The following is a 20,713-nucleotide window of genomic DNA, read 5'->3' on the forward strand; positions in this document are numbered from 1 at the left end:
CATTCCTGGGAAGGGCCGAGTGGTGTGTGTGAGGCAGGTGAGGCAGGTCATTGGCAACACAGGGTCCCTTGTTCCACGTAACCTTGGAACAAGCCCCCTGCCAGTGTGCAGACCCTTTGCAGTCACAGAGCCTGACCTGGTGGGGGGGCCTCTCTGGGAGCCCCTCTCTTGGTCTGGTGGGGGTGGATTTTTGGCTTCTCTGGATTTCTGTCTTCTGCGATTTTCACAAGGACTGGCTCTGTCCTTGGCTGCTCCCCCAACCCCAAATGGAGGGTTGGAGGGCTTCTGTGGGTAAAGAGTGAGACTCTAGAAACAGCCTCCTGGGTTTGGAAGGCTCCTGTCCTCTGGCTGGGCTGCAGGTTCTATCAAATGCTGATGCTGCAGCATCTCCACCAGGCACTTCTTGGGATCTGTGGGCCCAGGGGAGGTGAGGCCCGTAGAGGGGAGAATGGGGGGAAGGTGGGGCCAGGGAGTGAGGGGTAGGGGGATGGGGTGAGGTCTCCCTGTGGCTGGCCTTGTGGGACTTTTTAGGAGGAGTTCACCTCCCCCTGGCGTACATTCCCTGGGCAGTTCTGGCATCACAAGGGCACTGGGTCAACCAACTCTTGCCAGGGCCCCCTTCTTGGGATTCCCTCCTTTTTGCTCCTGGGGCTAAGCCCCCCTTTCTGAGGCCTCCAGCCTAGCTGAGAGAGGCAGATGTTTTCACTCGAATTCCATTCAGTGATTGAGTGACAGCAGGTCACACAGATGTAAAGCACATTCTCACTGTCTGATGATGGAGAGCGTGATGTCACGTGGAGGGGGAAATCAGGAAAGATCACATGTTCAGAATTATGCTAATTACGTCAAGTATTTTTGGTTTTCTTTTTAACTTATTTATATTGGGCTGCGTTAGTTCTTCGTTGCTGCACAGAGGCTTTCTCTAGTTGTGGCGAGCAGGGGCTACTCTTTGTTGCGGTGCGCGGGCTTCTCGTTGCCATAGGCTCTGCTTGTTGTGGAGCATGGGCTCTAGGACACGGGGACTTCAGTAGTTGTGGCGCGTGGGCTTAGTTGCTCCACGGCATGTGGGATCTTCCTGGACCAGGGCTCGAACCCATGTACCCTGCATTGGCAGGCGGATTCCTAACCACTGTGCCACCAGGGAAGTCCCTGTGTCAAGTGTTTTTAATGGAGAAGGAAATACACTGAATATACTGAGAGTGGCCGTTGCTGAATTACATTTATTTTTTTCTTTGAATTTCCTGACTGTTTCAGGTTTTTCACAAAGAGCACTTATTTTAATATCAAAATACTTTTCAATAACACTGAAAACTTTTCTTTAAAAGTTTTCATGGGGAAGCAGAAAAAAAAAAGTATTCACATAGGATGTGATTTATATTTCAGTACACAAGTTTCCAGGAAGGACTGTACGTTCGAGGTGCAGGGGACCGTGGGGGGTGTGGGCGCTGCTCACCTTGTTCTCTGGCCCCACAGGTCGTCCGGGGCAAAAAAGCAGCAGGCCCACGAAAGCTCCCGGCCCTTGTCCATCGAGCGCCCCGGGGCCGTGCACCCCTGGGTCAGCGCCCAGCTCCGGACCTCCGTGCAGCCCTCGCATCTCTTCATCCAGGACCCCACGATGCCACCCAACCCGGCCCCCAACCCTCTGACGCAGCTGGAGGAGGCCCGCCGGCGCCTGGAGGAGGAGGAGAAGAGGGCCAGCAAGGCGCCCTCGAGGCAGAGGTATGGGACCTCGGGAGAGCAGGGCTGCCTGCTGTGTGGCCGAGGGCTGGGAGGGCAGGTGGTCATCACACTGTCCCCCTGGGGAGGGAGGGGGAGCCTTTCCTGTGTTGCAACTGCCCTGCGCATGCGCTCACTCGCCCTTACCTTGGGACTGCCGGAGGTCACAGTCAGATGACCACTGGCTGCTGTGCTGGCTGAGCCAGAAGGGGGCGGTCTTGGGGGCTCCCAGCTGCCTCCACGAAGGGGACCCGAAACATGTGGTTCACAGCTACACGGAGGGGAGCCCTGATGTCACGTTCAGGCAGGACGTCGGTGCTGAGATGTGCGTGGGTGTAAACTCTTTTCCTGGAAAGACCCCAGCCCCACAGCCCTCCTCACTGTGCCCTCCTTGGCCTTCAGGGCCAGGGTGGCCCCAGCGGGGCAGGAAGGCCTCCCCTTTATGGGGGACAGGTTGCCTCCAGGCTGGGTCCTTGCAGCTTGGCCTTTGAGGTCACTTTCCCGGGCCTGGAAATCTGGGGAGTGTGGTCATCAAACTGCAGCCACTGTTTTTCTTAGATGTTACTGGCTCCCATTGCCCTTGGTCAGCTGGGCATCTGGGGTCTGGCCTCACCGTGTTTGGGTCCGTGCTGCTCTGGGGAAGCTGGTGTCAGGGTGCAGACCCTGCCCAGTGTCTGTCTCGGGCATAGCTGGAAGCCCGCATGCGTCCCCCGGGTCACTGAAGGTGACCATGTTTACGCCTAGCTGTCTCACACCCCGTGATCTTGCTCGTCAGCATAGAGCCGGGGAGCAGGCTGTGCAGGTGGCCTCGCCTGATGCTAGCCTGTAAGCTGGAGGCCAGTGGGGCAGCAGCGGGGCCACCGTGGGGGCCAGGGCGTGTGGACACCCTCCCTGCCGTGAGGACCCCCTGCAGGGGCTTCCTGGCCCATCATCCTTGCTGCCCGTTGTCTGTTCTTCCTGTGAGTACTCACAGGCCCTGCCCAGCGGCACGTCCTGTCTGGCTGGTGACGCTGAGCTGAGCCACACAGGCGGCTCTGGCACCTCCACGGTGGTCAGTCTAGGGCACGTGGGCCTTTTGTAAATGGCTACAGACCAGAGAGCTGGGCCCTCCTCATGGGGTGACCTCCACCCAGGCCGGCGAAGGTAGAAGTTGTGTCAGGGCCCACAGAGCATCGCCCCTGGGGTGGAAGGCCACTGGGAGAGGAGCTGCCAGGCAGCAAGTCCCCTTCAGACGGAGCAGTGGTCGCGCTCCAGAGCCCAGGTCTGTGTCGAATGCTGAGTAGGAAGAGCTGCACCCCAGGGAGGAGGCCAGGGCAGCTCCTCTCGGAAGGCGAAGGCTCCTCTGAGTGTGCATGAAGTGACAGGACCCCAGCATGTTCCCAGTGCCCGAGGCTCTGCCCAGATGAGGGTCTGGGAACCCTGGATGGATGGAAGCAATATCGGCCTCTAGACTCATCCGGATGGAGCCCTGATCCTCCCGCCCTGCTCCACAGCCCAAGGAGGGCTTTGGTGTCTTGTCCGCTGCACACAGTGGGAGCCTCGTCTGTGGTGACAGAGCGTCTTGGGAGCCCCTGCTCCGTCTTCCCGCTGGTCTCCTGTGGTCACCGCCAACTGCTGCTGGAGGCCCTGCCCAGGCCCATGCGGCTCACTGACGCCGTTGTTCCCTAGGTATGTGCAGGAGGTCATCCAGCGGGGGCGCTCCTGTGTCAGGCCAGCGTGCACGCCCGTGCTGAGCGTGGTGCCAGCGGTGTCCGACCTGGAGCTCTCCGAGACAGAGTACGTGCGCTCCCCCCGGGTCTTCCCGGTACTGCCCAGCCATACTGCACCTCCGGCCAGGTGCTGCAGTCGCGCAGCTGTGCCCGCGATGGGAGCTCAGGCACTGCACCTGAAGAGCTGGGTCTGCAAGTGTATCTCTGTCAAAGGAACCGTCTGACCGTCCACGTGGTGATAAGTGACCAACGGGCCAGAGAGGAGGTTCACTCGCCACCCGCACTCGGGCCTCACGTTGCCACCAGGCCTTGGGACTCGCTGGTCAGCGACCTGCCTGGCTTGATGGGTTCAGGGCTGTAACCCTGACTCCCCTGGCACTGCTGACCGGAAGCATCAGCCCCGGGCACTTGTGCACAGCAAGCGGGCTCTGTTCTCACGTGGACCACAGGCATCTGCGGGTCGGCTCCCTGGGCATGTGCGGGCCAGGCTGGGCACTGGGGAGCCGAGGGCCGTATGTAGACAGTGCTGGCCACCCTGTCCCTGTACTTCTGCTCAAGACAGAGAAGAAGGAAGGGGCCCCCACCTCAGCTTTGCCGGGCTGACCCCACAAGTACTTGGTCACACCCGGCTGAGTGTGCTGATGGGCTCACGGCCTCCCCATAGGTCACTCCTCCAGTGGCCCCTGGAGAAGCAGGGACTTGGTGTCCCTTCTGCAGAGAATGGACCCCACAGGAACTCCAGCTGGGCTCCCAGGACAGCCTGGGCTTGAGGTCGCAGGACTGAGGGAAGGGAAGCGGGTGCTGGGAGCCTGGCTCAGGCAGTGGATGGCCACACAGCTGAGGTGACAGCCTGCTCTGTGCCCAGGAGCACCGGGGCAGGGGGGGGTCCCCAGGGAGAGTAGAGCCTGCTGTGAGCTCAGGTGGCCTTCCTGACATGACACTGACACGCCCAGCTGGCCAGGGCAAGGGCTGTGCCAGGCTCCACCTGTGCAGCTCTGGAGCAGTCACAGGACAGGACGCTAGAGGAGACGGGTGCTGCCTCAGCCTGGGTGGGAGGCGCTGCTGGCCTCAGCGGTCTCTGGAAGTGTGGCTGGCTGCTGCTTATGGTCTTGTGACAAGCTCTCTGCCATGAGGCAGATCTGTGTCAGGATCTGTCACAGTTCTATTCGTCCATTCCCTGGCCTTAGGTGTTTCTGAAGTTTGGGGCTGTAGGCCTTACTAGGACACGAGCAGTTTAGCCCAGCCTCGAGGCGGTGGCTGTGGCGGGTTCCGTGGCCTGGCTGTCATATGCAGCCCAGCAGAGGCATCTGCTGAGGGTTCTGGCTCTGAGAAGCCTGCTCGCCCAACTTCACGTGGTCTGGGTAGTGGGTGCTGCCCGCCAGGCAGTTCAAGCCACAGTGAGACCAGGGCCTCACAGTGGGTGGTGGGCAGGCTGAGGCGCCGGTTGGACAGTTGGCGGGCAGGCGACAAGCTGCTGTCCGCGTGGGTCAGGGCATGTGGCTGGCGCAGGACTGGAAACCTGGGCTGAGGCACCACGCGGGGTGAGCCCCCGGGGCTGGACGTGGCTATGTGGGTGGGGCGGGCGTCGGGGCCTGTGGATGTGTGGCACTTCTGAGCGTGGCACAGCCCACCCTGCAGGCCCTGCTCTGTCGTTTACTGGGGGGCCTGGGGCCCAGCCGTCACCGCTGCTTCTCCACCCCCCAGGACAAAATCGCAGAGGAAAGCAGGCGGTGGGAGTGCCCAGTCGTGTGACAGCATCGTCGTGGCCTACTATTTCTGTGGGGAGCCCATCCCCTACCGGACCCTGGTGAGGGGCCGTGCGGTCACCCTGGGCCAGTTCAAGGAGCTGCTGACCAAGAAAGGCAACTACAGGTGAGAGGCATTGGTGGGGTCAGCTCAGGAGACAGTGCTGTGTGCTCGTGCCTCGTTGAGTCCTTGCCTCCACCTGTCTGGCCACGGGCTGTCCGCGTGAGCCCCGCGATGGATGGGGCATGGGTGATCTCAGGTGGCTAAGGGCTCCAGGCCGAGCAAGGGGTCTGGAGGGTCTGTTGGTCCCTGTGCTGGTGTGACCTGAGTCGGCCTCGTCTCAGCCTCCTAACCATCCTCCGCAGGTCTGCCCTGGGCTGCCCAGCCCTGCCGGCCTGAGACCAGCCCCTGCAGGCTCCTCATTGGGCTCTGTAGGTCGGGTGGGGCCCATGGGGTCTCGGCTGGGGTCAGCCCACGGTGGGCCTGCCTGGGTGGTTTTCTGTGGCCACTGGAGGGGCCCTGGGCCGAGTGCAGGTGCTTTAGCCCAGTGGAGAGGACAGAAACCCCACGCCCACCCACTCCTCCCCCACAGCACCTAGAGGCCGGGGCAGGGACCCTGCCTGTGGTCACCGCACGTGTCAAGCACCGGCACTCAGGCACCGGGCAGAACCGGCTCGCGTGCCCTGCAGGAGGTGTCGGGGTGGCCGCCAAACTGCCGGACACTGCCGCCCTCACCGCCCCTCCCACCCGCAGATACTACTTCAAGAAGGTCAGCGACGAGTTCGAATGCGGCGTGGTGTTCGAGGAGGTGCGCGAGGACGGGGCCGTGCTGCCCGTCTTCGAGGAGAAGGTCATCGGCAAGGTGGAGAAGGTGGACTGACGCGCGGGCCTGGCCTCCGCGCTCTGCACCACGAGGGCCTGTGCCGGCTTGTGAGAGTGTGGCAGACACGCAGCTGCTGGCGGAAGGCCAGGTGCTGCCCGCCTCACAGCTGCCAGCCCTTTGGTCTGTCTGTGTCCAGGAGGGCGGGGGTCCCTCTGGGGTCCCACAGGCTTCCACCCACTCCTCTGCAGGACACTCAAGAGCCCACCCAGCAGGGAGCCCACCATGGGGCCGCCTTGAGACCCTCCCCCACGGCCCCCTGCTGCTAACCGCGGACGCCCCCGGCGCTCACCCCACAGGCTCTGCTCCTTCCAGGACTCGCCTGCCATGGCCTGCCCTGGTCAGGCCTGTCCCAGAGCCGTGGTGCAGGGGGCCCCGTGGGGCCTCTGTCCATTGTACATGTCACCGAGTGCCTTCAACACAGCTTGTGTCTTGCCTCACTGTGTGGACCCGGCGACGGAGCACCGAGGCCCAAGCGTGGGCTCAGCGGGTCCCGGGCTCCTTCCTCCTAAGGGCCCATGTAAATATGTACATTTCTCAGGCCTGGGCCAGCGGGGAGGGACGGCCCCAAGCCCGTTTTTCATGCGCTGACTTGTACAGTTATCTTTTCAAAGGTACTTGGATAATAATGAAATAAAACCATTTTTGAATCTTCCCTGGCTGTGGACTGCACCTGTCCAACGTGGCTGGTGGGAATGCCCTTCGGCTGGCTCCTGGGATGTGTGCCCTGTCTCCCAGCCACCAAAGGAAGTCAGGCCAGCCTCCGTGGCGGGGAGGGGGCGCCGTGGAGCAACGCTAGCAGAGCTTGGGAGAGAGAGTGGGCCTGAAGCCGGCAGCAATGCCATGCTCCCCCTTCCTGCCCCAGTGGAGCCTCAGACCTGAGCCAGGGACCCATCTTTCATCCAAGATGTGAAGGACCCAGGAGGCTGAGATTGGGCCCAAACCAAGGGCCAGGGGGCCTGGCTTGCTCAGGAACCACACACACAGTCCAGGACCAGAGCTCTTTATTCACAGCCCACAGCTTCCATGGGCACCAAGGGACACGGCTCCCCGGGTGGGCATTGACAGCGGTGCAACTACAGCTCGTCTTTGGGCTCCGTGGTGTTTTCTGGCATCTCCTGGAAAGGGTCATAGAGACCCAGCTGGAAGCTGCACCCTCAGCCCAGCCCAGCCCATGTCACAGCCACGCATCCAGAGGACTCGTCCAGAGACCTGGAGCCTTGGGACAGAGACACCCACCGGGAAGGGGGCTCCGGGCACCTCCGTGGGCTCCTCTGCAGGCAGCTCACCCCCACTGTCCAGAAACTTGGAGAAGGTCTCCAGGTCCCTGGTGCCTTTGTATTCAATCACCTGAGGAAGGATGGGCAGGTCTGGGGGACACACCGTCCAGGGTCTAAGGCCAGCCCTCCGAGGCCACAGTGCGTCTCCAGCCGAGGTCTGAAGAGCCTAGACTGAGCCCAGACCAAGGACGGGGTCCTGCCTCACCTTCCGACCGGGCCCCGCTGGGAAGTACTTGAGGGTGGGGAAGCCGTGCACAGGGAGGGCCTCCAGCTCGTTGGCCGTGGCGTCCAGCTCAGCGATGACGATGTCCTCGTGGTCCCTGTACTTCTCAGCCAGTGCCTCCCAGGCCGGGGCCATCTCCTTGCAGTGGGTGCACCATGGGGCATCTAGGACAGGGGGGCATCGGTACAGCCAGCAGGGTCCCTGCTCCCCACTAGCCCACTGCCCTCTGCACTCACAGAACTTGATAAACACGTTCTTGGTTTCATCAAAAGCCACCTGCTCGAAATTCTTGCTCACGAGCGTCTTGACTGGCCGCTGGTCCCAGTTGGGGGGGACCTCCTGGCTCAAGCGATAAGGCTGGGAGAACCGGCCAGGTGCTTTATTGGGGGGGTCTCTCCCAAGAGCCGCTGCTCCCACCCCCGCCCCCCAACTGGGCAGTCCAGCAGCAGACCTTGACCTCCCCACCCAGGACTGCGTGGCAGAAGGCTGCAACCGAGGCGGCGGTGACTGGCCCCCTGTCCGCAGGCGTGTACTTCTTGGTGGTCTCAATGTTGATGAAGCGGAGGGCGGGGGCCTCCTCGGCCTTGAGGCCAAAGTACTGGAGCACGTGGTCGTTGCTGGCGCCCACGTCCACCACCACAAACAGTACCTGCCAGCAGGGAGTCCGCGTGGGCGCCCTGCCTCCCCACTGCCACCTCACCCCTTACCCATGGGCTGAGCCAGTACCTGCCCGCGGAAGCCGGGAGCCGCCTCCCGGAAACCCACCAGCAGCTCCCGGTGGGGGGCCAGCGTCTGATTGACGAACAGCAGCAAGTGGTTAAGGATCCTGGCTGCAAAGATCTTACGGGACGTCTGCGGGGGCAAGTGGCGCTCGTGGGCTGCTCCCGCGCTCGCCTCCCATCCTCCGCTCCCACCCGCACCTGCCCTCCGGCCCCACTCACCTGGCTGTTGAACTCCGTGACCAGGTGCATGCTGTGCGTGAGGAGGAAGCGTGACAGATCCCCTTGGTCCAGGCCCAGCTCCTCATCCACTGGGAGGTCTGCCCGCCCCTCGTCATACTGGACAGCGCCGGTGGGTCAGCAGGAGCCATCACCCTGACTCCGACCCCCACTTCTGCCCTGACTCTGGGCCTGACCCACCTTTTTGAAGAGGACCACAGTGTCCTTGGTGAGGCCGAACTTCTCAAAGAGCTGAGGCTGGTTGGTGAGGCCAAAGCTCATGTCCAGGGCATCCTGGGCCAGGGCCAGGAAGGTAGCCACATCCTTGTCCTGCAGGTCCTAAGGGGCCCGAGCCTATGATGCTGACTGGCCTCACAGACCCTGCTCCCAGGCCCAGCCCCCATGCCACCAGCTCACCTGGAAGAAGCCAATGACCACCACATCCCGGGCATCTATCAGCGCTCGGGCGCCCTCCTCATCCTCCAGCCTCGTGGCACTGGGCCCCACCCGCCGCCTCAGCCACTCAGCGATGCCCTCAGCCTCCCAGGGGCCTGCAGAGATTCCCCTCAGCCTGGGCCAGCCCTGCCACCTGCCCACCCACCCATGCCCACTCCCCGCACCAGTGTACTCCTCCGGGTGCATATGGTTCCCGTCAAGGAAGAACTTGAGCGTGGGGTACTCTGTCACCGCAAACTCCTTGGCCAACTCTGGCTCCGCGGGCCCGTCCACCTTGGCCAGCCTGACTTTGGCCGACTCTGCTGCCAGCAGGGCAGCCGCCTTGCTGTACTCAGGGGCCAGTGCCTTGCAGTGCCCACACCATGGGGCGTCTGGGGGACAGGGCCATGAGCGCCCCAGGCCTCCATGGCCCCAGCCGTAGCCCCTGCTCCCGCCAGGCCAGAGCTGGCCGACCTTGGGGCCAGTCAGGCCCAGCAGGGAGCAAGCATGTCCTGTCCACACCTCCCTCATCAGGGGCCCACCTGAGCCTTGGCCACATGGAGCTCAAGCACTGGAGACCAGCCTCCTCAAGGCCCCCAGCTTGGGGAGGCAGTGGCCAGTACTGTCCTGACTGAATTCAGGAGGAATTTTCCGTTGCCGCCCCCTGAGGCCGGCGCCAGGCCATCTGCCTGTTGAGGCCTGCCGGCTAAGAATGGCTCTCACGTGTGAAAAACTTGTAAAAACCCGGAAGAATGTGGAAGCCTGAATGCTGGCTGGCCCTTTACGGAAGAGTTTGTAGAAGGACAATGACCGTGGGTCTCCCCTGCACCTGTGCCCTTCACCACTGTGAGGCTGGACCCCCAGGCCCAGCTCAGCCCCAGGGCTGTGCCTCGGGTATCTTCTGACAGAGCTCCAGGAGCACAGTGGGTGCGAGTGGCCCTGGCATGGGGGGGGGCAGAACCCCCCAGGTGGCCCCTGCGGGTCTCCCAGCCCCACCGGCCCCAAGCACTCACAGAACTCCACCAGCAGGGCAGGGTGCTCCCGCAAGGCCCGGCCAAGGGTCTGCCGGCTCAGCACCAAGATCCCATCCTCCTCCGGGGGCTCCTCCTCGGGGGGCTCCTCCTCAGGGGGCTCCTCCAAGGGACCCTCGGGCCCTGGCCCCTGTCCCCACAGGCCTGAGGCCCCGAGCAGCAGCAGCAGCAGCACTGGCAGGAGCTGGCCGTCCATGGCAGTGCCGGGGCCCACGGGGCGGGGGCAGATAAGGGGGTGGGGGGCCAAGCAGCTGCCGCCACGTGGCACGCAAGCCTGGTTGCAGGGAAGATAAGGCTGGGAGGCCCCCCCACCCCGGGGGCGGGGAGGCAGACAGGCGACACCGAGGGCACCAAGACAGAGCAACGTTTAATAGGACTGTTCAGGGCACAGTGCCAGGCCTGGGGAGGGGGCATCCCGGGACAGGGCAGAGGGCAGGGGGGTCTGGCCACTGAGGGGTCCGGGGAATGGTCAGGGGTCCCTTGCAGTGACTGACAGGTGGGGGAGACCAGGACCGCAAGTGGGAACACAGCCCTGGGGCAGGGGGCGCTCAGCTCTCCCAGTCCTGGCAGATGTGGAGGCCCCACTCCCAGGACAGGTGGGGGGTCCTGTCGTCATCAGTGAAGAAGGAGGTGACCACGTAGGCGCCCCGCACCAGCGCGCCCCGGGGCGCCTCCTCCAGCGGAGTCACAAACTCGTACTCCTGGGCGCTCGGGCCATAGCTGCCCACCATGTAGACGGCTTTGTCCACTGGGGGAGGGCGAGGGCGTCAGGGGCTGCCCTCTGCCCCACTGGCCCCCACCCCGAGCCTTCCCCCTCGGCTGCCCCCTCCACGCAGCCCTCACCTCTCAGGCCCTGGCGGTAGGTGTGATGCAGACACTTGAGGCCACTGACGATCTCCTTATTGACCTGACGGACAGAGGGTGTTAGGGGGAACCTGGGGGGGACGGGCCTGTGGCTGGCTGGTGTCCCCCGTGACAGCTCCCTCACCTTGAAGGTAATCTTCACTTTGTAATCAACACCCTCCTTCAGGACAAACACCTGGTTTTTCAGCGCAGCCAACTCCCCTGTTAGGGAAAGTGCAGCTAAGTGTGAACTCCTGTGATGGCTGAGACCCTGTCCCAGGAGCCCCCATGGGGGGCCTGTACCTGTGAGGTCTAGGTCTGAGTACTTGGGATTGGGCATGGGCGGGTCCTAAGAGGTACATGGCAACGAGCCCAGGTCTCTACCCCAAAGATCAGTTGGTATTTTGCGGAGGGGGTTACCTGTGAGGTCCCTGCCTGGGGCTCAGGGTCGCACCAGGCATCCTGGGAGTTACCTGTGAGGTCCATGGTGATGGGCCCTGGGGCCTGCTCAGACATCAGTGTCAAGCTGGTCACCTGCACGTTGGGCAGGCTTGGGTCTGAAGAGAAACCAGAAGTGTACAGGTGCCCTAACCCTAACCCACCCTCCCCACCCCAGCCCAGGGCGTGGGCATACCCACGGCAGGTGGCTCAGGCCCCAGCAACGCCCGCTTGTAATTGACCAGGCTCTTGTCGTCCGGGTCCAGCTGCTGGATTTCCAGGAGGCTTTTCCTCCCCGGGGCCCGGTACTCCGGCACGGCCTCATCCAGCACCTCATCTGGCGGAAGCTGCCCCTTCTCCTTGTCGGTCAGGAGGACTGGGGGTCGGGGAAGGGTGTGTGAGCAGCTGCTGCCAGCTGACCTGGCATTTGCTGGAGCCTGCCGTCTGGCCAGCTGGACCTCCCACTGCCCAAAGGAAGGAACTTAACAGGAGTCCGGTGAGAGCTCTGGGAGAGGGGTGGGCCGAGAAGATGCAGAGCAGCGCCCAAACCCAGCCTCTTCGGGAAGGGCCTGGGGAGTGGAGAAGGCTCCCAAGAGATGGAGGCAGGTGATCCCTGGAGGCTCCAGCTGCATCCTCCTGCCCCACCCATTCATCCCAGGCCCCTCCCTGACTGTCCTCCAAATGGGGGACAGCCCCAAGGGATAGGGTCCACCACTACGGAGTGGTTACTGCTGAGGTCTTCTCTAGAGCAGAGGCTCTGCCTTTTCGCTGCTCTCCAGGGTCCCCAGTGCCCTAGGCCTCTTCCCATATTCCCATAAGGCTCTCGGACACCTCTCAGGGTCCCCAACCACCTGCTCAGGGACTGTGTTCCCTGAATGCCTCCCCACAGTCTTGGGAGTTCCTCCCCATAATGCTCCTGAAGGGTAGGGGTGGTTCTCTCTAAACCCCTCAACTTATGCTCCGAGGCCACCTCCCCAGGTGCCTCCAGACCCAGTCAGCTAAGCCCCTTCCCCTGGCGCCTTAACGCAGGGGTCTTTCTGAGCCCTTCCCACAGTCCTAGGAGAAGCTCCCATGGTGCCTTGGGGCAGGGTCTTTCCGAGTCCCTGCCCACTGCGCTCCAGTCTTTCCTGGGATCCACACCCTCCCTGAAGGAGCCCCAGCCCCACCCAAGGGAGATGGGACCTCAGGGGCAGGTTCCCACGGGGAGAGGGCCCCCCTGCCACCCTGGCTAAACAGACTCGCCCACTCTTGACCCCTTGCCCCATGAGTGTCTGGCCTGGACGAAGCCCCCCACCCCCGCCAGAGCCCTGCCGGAGGACCCCGCCGCGAGGTCCCCACGAGCGCCCCCAAAGTTTCCGCGGGGGAGAAGCCGCAGCGCCCCGGGCTGAGCCCCCCCGCCCACGTGGCTGCCCTGGCCACGGCCCGCTCACCTCGGGCGCACAGCGCCAGCCGGAGCAGCTCCAGCAGCTGCGCCCCCAGCTCACACGCGTCCAGGCCCAGCATGGTGGCCCGCGGCCCGGCCCCGCCGCCGAGCCGCCGAGGAGCCGCCGCCCGCCCCGCCGCCGCCCGGCTCGGCGCTCAGCCCCGGCGCGACTGCGGTGAGCTCATCCCGGCCGGGAGCGCCCCCCGCGCCCAGCGCCGCGCCCGCGCCGCGCGCCCCCAGCCGCTCCGCGGACCCCGCGCAGCCCCGCAGAGACGCGCGTGTCGCCCGCTTGGCGCCGGCACCCGGTCGTCCCCACAGCGGGCGCACTCGGACCCCGCACAGCCGCCGCGGTCACGGTCCCCGCATCCCGCCCCGCCTGCACCTGGCTCTGGCCATCAGAGCTGCCCCACCCCACGGCGCCGCCCGGAGTCTGGGGAGTCTCCGGGGAAGCCCTCTGGGCGGGGCTGGTGGGGCTGGGGGCGCGAGTGGAGCAGGTGCGTCCCCCACCACAAGTCCCCAGGCTCTCATTACCTGCGGGCAGCGCAGGCCGCACCTGGGGCCCGACAGTCCCTCCCCCTCCCCCTACTCCCACCCCCGCTGGAGCTTATTTATGTCTGGGCAGAGGGGACTCCTGGAGTCTGCCCAGCCTTGGGGGGTGGGGGATGCTGTGTGTGTCTGCACAGCCTCCTGGTCCTGCACCCCAGAGGTTCACAGGCATCAGCATGGAGGGGCCAGTGTCCATACACACAGTGAGGTGCAGTCTGGAGACACAGCCATTATTCCAGTGTTTATTGACTGGGCTGTGTGAGCGTGGTGGGGGGGGGTGGCGGTGGAGGTGTCTTTGCATGCTCTATGCTCAGAGGCCCCCGTCCTTGGGGAGAAAAGGACACTGATCTGAAACAGAATGGTGTGGTGGAGTGCTGAGAGGGGCACACAGAAGGGGCCTCTGGTCTTGATGCCTAAACAGACCTTGTGACAGGTGGATGGGGGTCAGCGGGGCAGAGGCAGGGGTGAGCTGGACCTGAGGCTGGGGACAGCTGGGTCAAAGTGGAGGGGGAGGCAGAACACCAGCTAGAGTCCCCCTGCTTCCTTACACCCCTCCGCCCCCCATTTCTGAGGACACCCAAGGATCAGATCTGCCCTGGCCCAAAGGAGCCCCCTATCTGAGAAGGAGGCCAGCAGGCCGTGGGTGCGGGAGGCACGTGTGCTAGGGTGGCGACTGTCCCCCTTGGAGCCGCACCTGCCCACAGTCTTTCCAAGGCAGAATCTCCCCAGCCGGAGCCCAGCCCTTCTAGGGTCACATCCTGCTGCCCCTTCCCTGGGGTGGTCAGGGAAGCCACTTGTCCCCAGGCTGGGGATAGCTCTGGCCTCTGGGGGCCTTCAGCCTCTCTGGAAGCCCATCCATGAAGAGAGGACAGCCAGGCCTGGGGCCAGCCTGACCCCACCTGTGTGGGTGGGGCTGGGTGAGAGAATTTCACTGGCATGTAAGGGAGAATGGCACCTGGGAAGGGTAGAACCCCCCTCCCGTACCCCTGCCCCAGCTCAGCCTGGACATGGCTTTGCCTGCAGTGGAAATGGGTTCAGATGGCCATGTTGGAGGCTCTGGTCAAAGGCTAACCCCGACATCCTGCCCTGCCCCACGCACCTAAAAATCAGAAATAGACCTGTTTGCACCACTTTAAAATGGCCACAACAAAAGGGGTGTGGGTGGCCAAGCTGTTGGAGGAGGGAGAGAAACGGCCAGGCTGGGCCCTGAGCCCAGAGGTTGCCCACGAATCTTGGGGGGCAGGCGTTGAGATCTTCTCTCCCAGTAAAGCCCCCTCCCACAGTCTCCCACAGTTTCGGGGTAACCCGGGTGGGGTCTCTGTCTGTTCCCCAACTGTTGCCCCAGGCATCATCAGTGCAGCAGAGGGGAAGTGAGCTGCCTGCCGTATTCCCCCAGGCCTCAAGGGCCCCTGCCCAGCACACCTATGCAGCCACGCAGTGTCATACCAGCCCGGTAGCACCTGCATGCGTCAGGGACAGTGTCACAGTTGCAGGGACACACTCCTAGGGCAGTTCGACCCCTCACCCAGACCTTACAGCCCCTGCACCACTGGTCGCCCACATCCTGGGGCGCCACACAGGAGGTGGGTATGGGGGAGGGGTTACAGTGACCCTAAACGGTTATCCTCCACCCCAGCCCTCCTTCCCCGCAAGTCCCCTCTCCCCTTTTCTGAGTCCCCATCCTTTCCCTGAGTTCCCACCCCACCTCTGAGCCTCCCCCACCGCCGTCCCAGCAGAGGCTGATTCCCCCCACGCTGTCCGGGTGGGTCCAAGCCCCCTCTCGAAGCTTCAGGCAGGCTCCCGCGGGCACGGGCCTCGGTTTCTCGTGACGTGAGGGGAGCCTGCTCGAGGTGGATGATCGGACGCGCGTCCCCAGACCCCAGACCCCGCGCTGCGGAGGGTTAACTCGCGGGCGGGGCGGCGGCCCGGGAGAGGAGGGGAGGGGCGGGGCGGGGCGGCCGGACACCCTTGCCCCGCTGGGCCTGCCTCAGCCATGGCCGCCGGCCCCGCGTCCCACGGCGGGCACCCCCGCGCGCAGAGGCCGCATCTGAGCAAGGTGGGTGCCGTGATCCCGCCCGCCCCCCACCCCCGATTTCCCGACACGCGAGGCCGGGAGGGGCAGGAGAGGAGTGAGTGCGGGTGCACGCGAGTGTGGACACTACGCGAGCGCGCCAGTGTGGACGCGGGTCTGGGGCGATGGCACTGTGTGAGCGGGGTGGGGCGGCGGAGACCCCGGGGTTGGGGTCGCCGCTCGCTCGCGCCCCCCCCCCCTTCAAGCACACTGATCCGGCGCATCCCGGGCTGTTCCGGGGCATCTGGATCTGGGGGTGGGGGAGGAGGCCACCGCAGGCCCTCAACCTCCTTTGCCCAGATGGAGCGGATGGTCGTGAGTATGCAGGACCCCGACCAGGGCGTGAAGATGCGGAGCCAGCGCCTGCTCGTCACCGTCATTCCTCACGCAGTGACTGGTGAGGTGTTGCAGGGGCGGGGAGGGGTGTGCCGGCCCTGCCTCGGCCTCCCCCTACCCCAGTCTCTGCTATGCAGGCAACGACGTCGTGGAGTGGTTGATCCATAAGTACTGCATCACAGAGGAGGGTAAGGGGTCAGCCCGCTGCTCTTCCTGCGCCCCATACCCGGCCCTGGGGTCGCTGTGCTGATGGCCTAGGGCTGGGGCCAAGCCCACTGTGCTCGGCTCCCCCCACTAAGAATTCACCACCTTGCTCCCCAGAGGCCCTGCACCTGGGCACCCTTCTAGTGCGGCATGGCTACCTATACCCACTGCGAGACCCCTGCCACCTCAAGCTCCGGCTGGATGAAACGCCCTATAGGTTCCAGGTCAGGCTCAACGGGGAGCAGGTAGGACCCATCCCACCAGGCAGCGCCTTGGCAGAGACTCCTGAAAGGGGTGGGGCTGGGGCAGGAGCAGGACCTGTGATGTCACCGCAGATCTTGTGGTCCACTGCCCCCTCCCCAAAAGGCCTGGACTGGAAGCGTCCCTGTGACAGAAAGACCAAGTTAAGGGGAGGGACCTTTAGCAGGGTCCCATAAGGGGTAGTACCTGCCCAGGACTCCACCAGCTTACCCGGGGCCCTTAGGCCCCAGCCCTGAAGAAGGGGCCTAAGGACAGGATCCCTGCACCTCAATGTGCGTCCTCAATCATGATGGAGCCCCCCCTCCTGCCCTCCCTGGCCACACCAGGGACCCTGGCAGGGCCTGCCCTCAGTCCCCACCCCCCCAGCACTACAACCACTTCCTGGGCCTGGGCAGGGAGCCCAGAGTCAGTGAACCAAGCGCAGCTCAGTCCAGGTGGACGGAATGGTGGATGGTCAGCTGAGCCTTGGGGCAGTGGGAAGATACCCCCCAGCCAGCCCAGTCTCCTCCCAAGGGAACTGAGAGGGTGGGGATGACTCTTGGGGCGGGGAAGGCCCAGAAGGTCACAGATACCTTTGTCCTTGCACCACACCAGACGCCCTATTTCTGGATGAGCACCCTGTGGCCAGCCGCTGAGCTGGACTACGGTGAGTGAGGAGGGGTGGGCTAGCCAGGGACAAACTCCCAGGACTGGTGGCTGCAGGTGGGATGCCACAGGGGAGGGGGAGCTGACATTGCTCCTCTGCAACCTGTGCCCTGTCCTTCCAGCCATCTACCTGGCCAAGAAGAACATCCGAAAGCGGGGGGGCCTGGTTGACCACGAAAAGGTGGGACACCCTCCCCACCCCTCCCAGGCTGAATCCAGCCAGAGGAACCCAGTCCCTACTTGTGGCCCTAGAGCACACAGCCCAGACCCCAGGGTGATGTGGATACACAAGCACAAACACCCTAGGTGGTCTCAGAGGGGAGGTGGGGAGTCCACACCCCAGAGCTGGGCACCAGAGGGAGTTTCCCACTGGAGACCTCAACACTCTGCAGGAGCACTATGACCAGCTGCACAGGAAGATCAGCCACACGTGGGACCTGGTAGTGATGCAGGCGAGAGAGCAGCTGTGGTGAGACCACGCCCTGCATGCCCCGCACGCCCCCGGCCCAGGCACTGGCAGCCCTGGGACCAGAAACAGCGCACCCAGGCTTGGCTGCCTGCCCAGGCCGCGGCCTGAAGTGGGGGTTGAGGTGGTGGGCACAGTGTCCCGCCAGCTCTGCCTACCCGCCCCCCTCCCAGGGCAGCTAAGCAGCGCAGGAAGGGGGACAGGCTGGTCATCGCATGCCAGGAGCAGACGTACTGGCTGGTGAACAGGCCCCCGGTGAGCCCCTTGTGGGGGGTGGTCCTTAGACAGCAGCGGAGTCCTGCTAGCAGTCAGTGTGCCTCCTCAGGTGCTCGCTGAGGAGGACCTGCTTTCTGACCCCTGGGAAGGACATGCTTTTAGGGATCCTGTCAGGTGACAGGAAGTTCTTTTTCTGTGGTTCATGAGAACCCAGAGGTCACAAGGCCAGGCCTGAGCTGCCCCCACCCACAGACTAGGACACAGCAGCTTCTCTCTGGGTCTAAGGAAGCAGAATGTGGGCACCTGAAGGCCCTGGGCAGGGTGGGGGTGTGGGGTGTGGTGGTGAGTGAGGGCACCTGAAGGCCCTTGGGGTGGGGGGAGGTGAGTGGGGGCATCTGAAGGCCCTTGGGGTGGGGGAAGGTGAGTGGGGGCACCTGAAGGCCCTTGGGGTTGGGGGAGGTGAGTTGGGGCAGGCTTAGCTGCAGCATGAGGGACTGAGGTCACAGGCCAAGAGCTTCTGCGGTGCTGGCCTGGGGTCAGGCCTTACCCAGATCCGTGGGCCTGGCAGGTGGGTTGAGGTCCCCCTACTGTGTGGGGCAGTGGAGAGACCAGTAGACACAGATGTGTGCTGTGAGGGGCAGTCACAGCGGACCATGAATAGAAGCTCCGGGGGAAAAACTCCATGAAAAAAAAAAAAGAGGCACCCAGGGGCCTGATTACCTCATCAGGTGTGGGTAGTGCCTCTGGGAAAATGACCCTTAATCTTCCACCTGAGGGTCACGGGGCCTCAGGCGTTGAGGGTGGAGTGGGTGTGGCCAAGGCTGAGCAGTGGGCTGAGGGCCGGCGGTGGTCCTGTGGATGGACCAGTAATGGCGCCCGTGGCCTCCGGGGAGGCATGTGTGTCTGGGGACGGGGTGGTCAGGACGAGGTGCGGCCAGAGGGGCTGTCTCAGGTAGGGCTGGGGTTCTGGCCTGAGCAGCCAGGGGCTCGGAGGTGAGTTTGGCTGAGGCGAGGAAGAACGGGGGGCTTGGGGGCAGGTCACAGACTTGGCTTTAGGAGCCAGGAGCTGGGTGAGGGGCTGGAGAGGGGACCAGGGTGGGCTAGACAGGGAGGGTGCCCTGGGGTGGGGATGGGCAGAGAGCATGCAGGTCCCGAGTTCCCCTGAGCATGTTTCCACATTAGGGCCTGACCTGGGCGCAGAGCTTCAGTGTATGGGGTTAGGAGGGTCTCAGCAGCCTGCCTGAGCTGTGCCCCCGCTTCATCTCATCCCGCCTCTGCAGCCCGGGGTCCCCAGCGTGCTGGAGCAAGGTCCAGAGCGGAATTCCTGCACTGCTGGGCGAGTGCAGATGGTGAGGACCCTGCATGCACACACCCCCAGCCCACTCCCCACCCCTGCACAGTGCCCTCTGCTCCATGTGCCCCCACCTCCCTTAACCCCTCCACCTCCCCCCCTGCCACTTTACCCACCCACTCCACCACTAGGGGACTGCTTGGGGGCTGCCCACCCACCTGTCCACTTGTCCATCCAAATGTCCCATGACTCAGTCACTCCAAGTCTCCTGCTTTGCTCCCCAGCTCACTGCCCCGACTCCCAGCCCCCTGCTAACTCTCGCTCTCTCTCACCTCCCACCTGCTGCCCTGGGTGCAAGTAAGTACAGTAGACCCTATGGGGGGAGGGGGTCTTTTCCCCCAGGCTAGGGCAGTATCAGGGTCTGTGGGGACTTGGAGGGGTGGCGAGCAGGGCCACGGGCCCGAGCAACCAGGGCCGAATGAACCATGCGCCTCCAAAGCCTCCAAACTGGATGGAATTGGACCAGGACACAGGTCCGAACTTTGTAGCAGCAGAGTCCTCAGTCAGATCCCACGACACCCAAAACATAGAGCGGAGTCATCTAGTACTTTCTGAGAAAACATCTTCCTGACTTCAGAATCATAGTTTACGGTCATAGGTTTGTGATTTCCAGCAAACTCACGCAGATAGCTGAGAGGAAAGGTTGGCATCACAAGCATCCTGAGGGTGCTGTCTGCCCTCCCTTCCTTTCAGTACATTTGAAAACATGAAATAGTGACAGTTGGGGAAACTCAAGGCAACTTTGAGCACCTGAGGGCTTGGTGAACACCCCGAAACGTCCAGACTTGAGGCCCCAGGAGGCGTCCTGGAAAGTCAGACCCCTGCATTAGAGGCCAGGGCTCCGGAGGGCAGGGCAGGGGTGGGATGTCCGTCCCTATAGGGACCTGCCTTCTAACTGCAGCCCACCGGCCCCTTCCAGACCAAGACCGTGGATTTCTACAGGCGGGAGGTAGGTCCTGGGGGCAGAAGGGAGGGGAGGGGTGGGCTGGTGGCTCCCAGCCCCGGCGCCCCTCACAGGTCTCCCATCTTAGGTCGAGTGGTTACGAAAGGCACTGGGCAGGGCCCGGGTGAAGTCCTCCGTCTGCCTCGAGGCGTGAGTGGGATGGGGGTGGTGGCTGGAGACCCCCAGCCCAGAGCCCAAACCCTTCCTCCAGCGCCCTCGTCCCCACAGCACTCCCTGCACTGGCCCTGGCACCACCCTCCACCCCCAGGTACCTGAAATTTAGCAGCCAGCGTGGGCCGCACGACCCCATCATGTCGGGGTGCCTGCCCAGCAACCCCTGGGTCACAGACAACGATACCTACTGGGCCATGAATGCACCCAGGTGAGCCCGGGGTGGGCCAGGAGCTGCAGGTGTGCCCCTGCCTTCCTCGTGCTCCTGACCCACCCACCCCTCCCCCAGCGCGGCCATGCCCACAAGGCTCCGTGTGGAGCAGTGGGCCTTCAGCTTCCGGGAACTCTTGGAAGACCCTGTGGGACGGGCCCATTTCATGGACTTTCTCAGGAAGGAGTTCAGTGGTGAGAAGCTCCCTCCCCTGCTCCCTGCTCGAGACCCCCCACCCCAGGTTTCCACCAGCCTGGTGTGGGCCTGACCCCGTGCCCGGACCCCCAGCCGAGAACCTCAGCTTCTGGGAGGCCTGTGAGGAGCTGCGCCACGGAGGGCAGGCCCAGGTCCCCGCCCTGGTGCACGCCGTGTACCAGTGAGTGCCGCAGGGGTGGGGCGGGGGGCGGGCAGCGGCCAGCCCGAATGGCCCAGACCCACCGGGGCTCCCCTCTCCCATGCCAGGCAGTTCCTGGCCCCCGGTGCTGCCCGCTGGGTCAACATTGACAGCCGGACGATGGAGCGGACGCTGGTGGGCCTGGGCCGGCCGCACCGCCATGTGCTGGACGACGCCCAGCTGCACATCTACATGCTGATGAAGAAGGTGGGTGCCTCCTCCCTCGCTGCTCCCCC

At 63.9% G+C, this 20,713-nt stretch overlaps 4 protein-coding genes across 4 annotated transcripts in view; 2 read left to right on the plus strand and 2 right to left on the minus strand.

Annotated features, from left to right (window-relative positions):
• The window catches only part of AXIN1 (axin 1), a 61,125-nt gene extending 55,074 nt beyond the window's left edge, over positions 1-6,051 (plus strand). Inside the window, exons 7-10 of the mRNA XM_007453627.1 lie at positions 1,474-1,719; positions 3,385-3,492; positions 5,130-5,297; positions 5,925-6,051. Of these exons, the coding sequence (XP_007453689.1) occupies positions 1,474-1,719; positions 3,385-3,492; positions 5,130-5,297; positions 5,925-6,051 (649 nt within the window). The remainder of the gene's footprint in view (positions 1-1,473; positions 1,720-3,384; positions 3,493-5,129; positions 5,298-5,924) is intronic.
• Positions 6,052-7,127: 1,076 nt separating this feature from the next.
• Positions 7,128-10,154, minus strand: PDIA2 (protein disulfide isomerase family A member 2). The gene is made up of 11 exons (XM_007453628.1): positions 9,941-10,154; positions 9,113-9,319; positions 8,910-9,043; positions 8,694-8,831; positions 8,496-8,612; positions 8,281-8,406; positions 8,006-8,203; positions 7,791-7,911; positions 7,537-7,718; positions 7,291-7,401; positions 7,128-7,169 (listed from the first exon to the last, which is right to left on the minus strand). The coding sequence occupies exons 1-11, from the start codon at positions 10,152-10,154 to the stop codon at positions 7,128-7,130; spliced, it is 1,590 nt and encodes a 529-aa protein (XP_007453690.1).
• Positions 10,155-10,308: 154 nt separating this feature from the next.
• ARHGDIG (Rho GDP dissociation inhibitor gamma) lies at positions 10,309-12,976 on the minus strand. The gene is made up of 6 exons (XM_007453629.1): positions 12,670-12,976; positions 11,436-11,615; positions 11,275-11,358; positions 10,947-11,023; positions 10,802-10,865; positions 10,309-10,706 (listed from the first exon to the last, which is right to left on the minus strand). Exons 1-6 carry the CDS (start codon positions 12,740-12,742, stop codon positions 10,507-10,509), a joined length of 678 nt encoding a protein of 225 aa, XP_007453691.1. The 5' UTR covers positions 12,743-12,976; the 3' UTR covers positions 10,309-10,506.
• A 2,225-nt stretch (positions 12,977-15,201) lies between these two features.
• RGS11 (regulator of G protein signaling 11) overlaps positions 15,202-20,713 on the plus strand; it is a 9,007-nt gene continuing 3,495 nt past the window's right edge. Inside the window, exons 1-15 of the mRNA XM_007453630.1 lie at positions 15,202-15,264; positions 15,580-15,676; positions 15,753-15,803; positions 15,937-16,064; positions 16,675-16,726; positions 16,848-16,906; positions 17,118-17,194; positions 17,365-17,446; positions 18,688-18,756; positions 19,660-19,707; positions 19,790-19,851; positions 19,970-20,083; positions 20,162-20,277; positions 20,372-20,459; positions 20,546-20,684. Coding sequence (XP_007453692.1) covers positions 15,202-15,264; positions 15,580-15,676; positions 15,753-15,803; positions 15,937-16,064; positions 16,675-16,726; positions 16,848-16,906; positions 17,118-17,194; positions 17,365-17,446; positions 18,688-18,756; positions 19,660-19,707; positions 19,790-19,851; positions 19,970-20,083; positions 20,162-20,277; positions 20,372-20,459; positions 20,546-20,684 — 1,245 coding nt within the window. The remainder of the gene's footprint in view (positions 15,265-15,579; positions 15,677-15,752; positions 15,804-15,936; positions 16,065-16,674; positions 16,727-16,847; positions 16,907-17,117; positions 17,195-17,364; positions 17,447-18,687; positions 18,757-19,659; positions 19,708-19,789; positions 19,852-19,969; positions 20,084-20,161; positions 20,278-20,371; positions 20,460-20,545; positions 20,685-20,713) is intronic.

Source organism: Lipotes vexillifer, unplaced genomic scaffold (genome assembly GCF_000442215.2).
Source record: "Lipotes vexillifer unplaced genomic scaffold, Lipotes_vexillifer_v1.1 scaffold914, whole genome shotgun sequence".
NCBI lineage: Eukaryota > Metazoa > Chordata > Mammalia > Artiodactyla > Lipotidae > Lipotes > Lipotes vexillifer.

Excerpts from the sequence above, each read along its gene's own strand:
- PDIA2 (XM_007453628.1), bottom strand. The coding sequence starts at position 10,154 with ATGGACGGCCAGCTCCTGCCAGTGCTGCTGCTGCTGCTGCTCGGGGCC. Across the intron at positions 8,407-8,495 it reads TCACGGAGTTCAACAGCCAG|ACGTCCCGTAAGATCTTTGC; the intron begins GTGAGTGGGGCC and ends TTGCCCCCGCAG. Across the intron at positions 8,204-8,280 it reads CTCCCGGCTTCCGCGGGCAG|GTACTGTTTGTGGTGGTGGA; the intron begins GTACTGGCTCAG and ends CCCTGCTGGCAG.
- ARHGDIG (XM_007453629.1), bottom strand. The coding sequence starts at position 12,742 with ATGCTGGGCCTGGACGCGTGTGAGCTGGGGGCGCAGCTGCTGGAGCTG. Across the intron at positions 11,359-11,435 it reads GCCTGAGCCACCTGCCGTGG|ACCCAAGCCTGCCCAACGTG; the intron begins GTATGCCCACGC and ends GTTTCTCTTCAG. Across the intron at positions 10,707-10,801 it reads CTACCGCCAGGGCCTGAGAG|TGGACAAAGCCGTCTACATG; the intron begins GTGAGGGCTGCG and ends GCCCTCCCCCAG.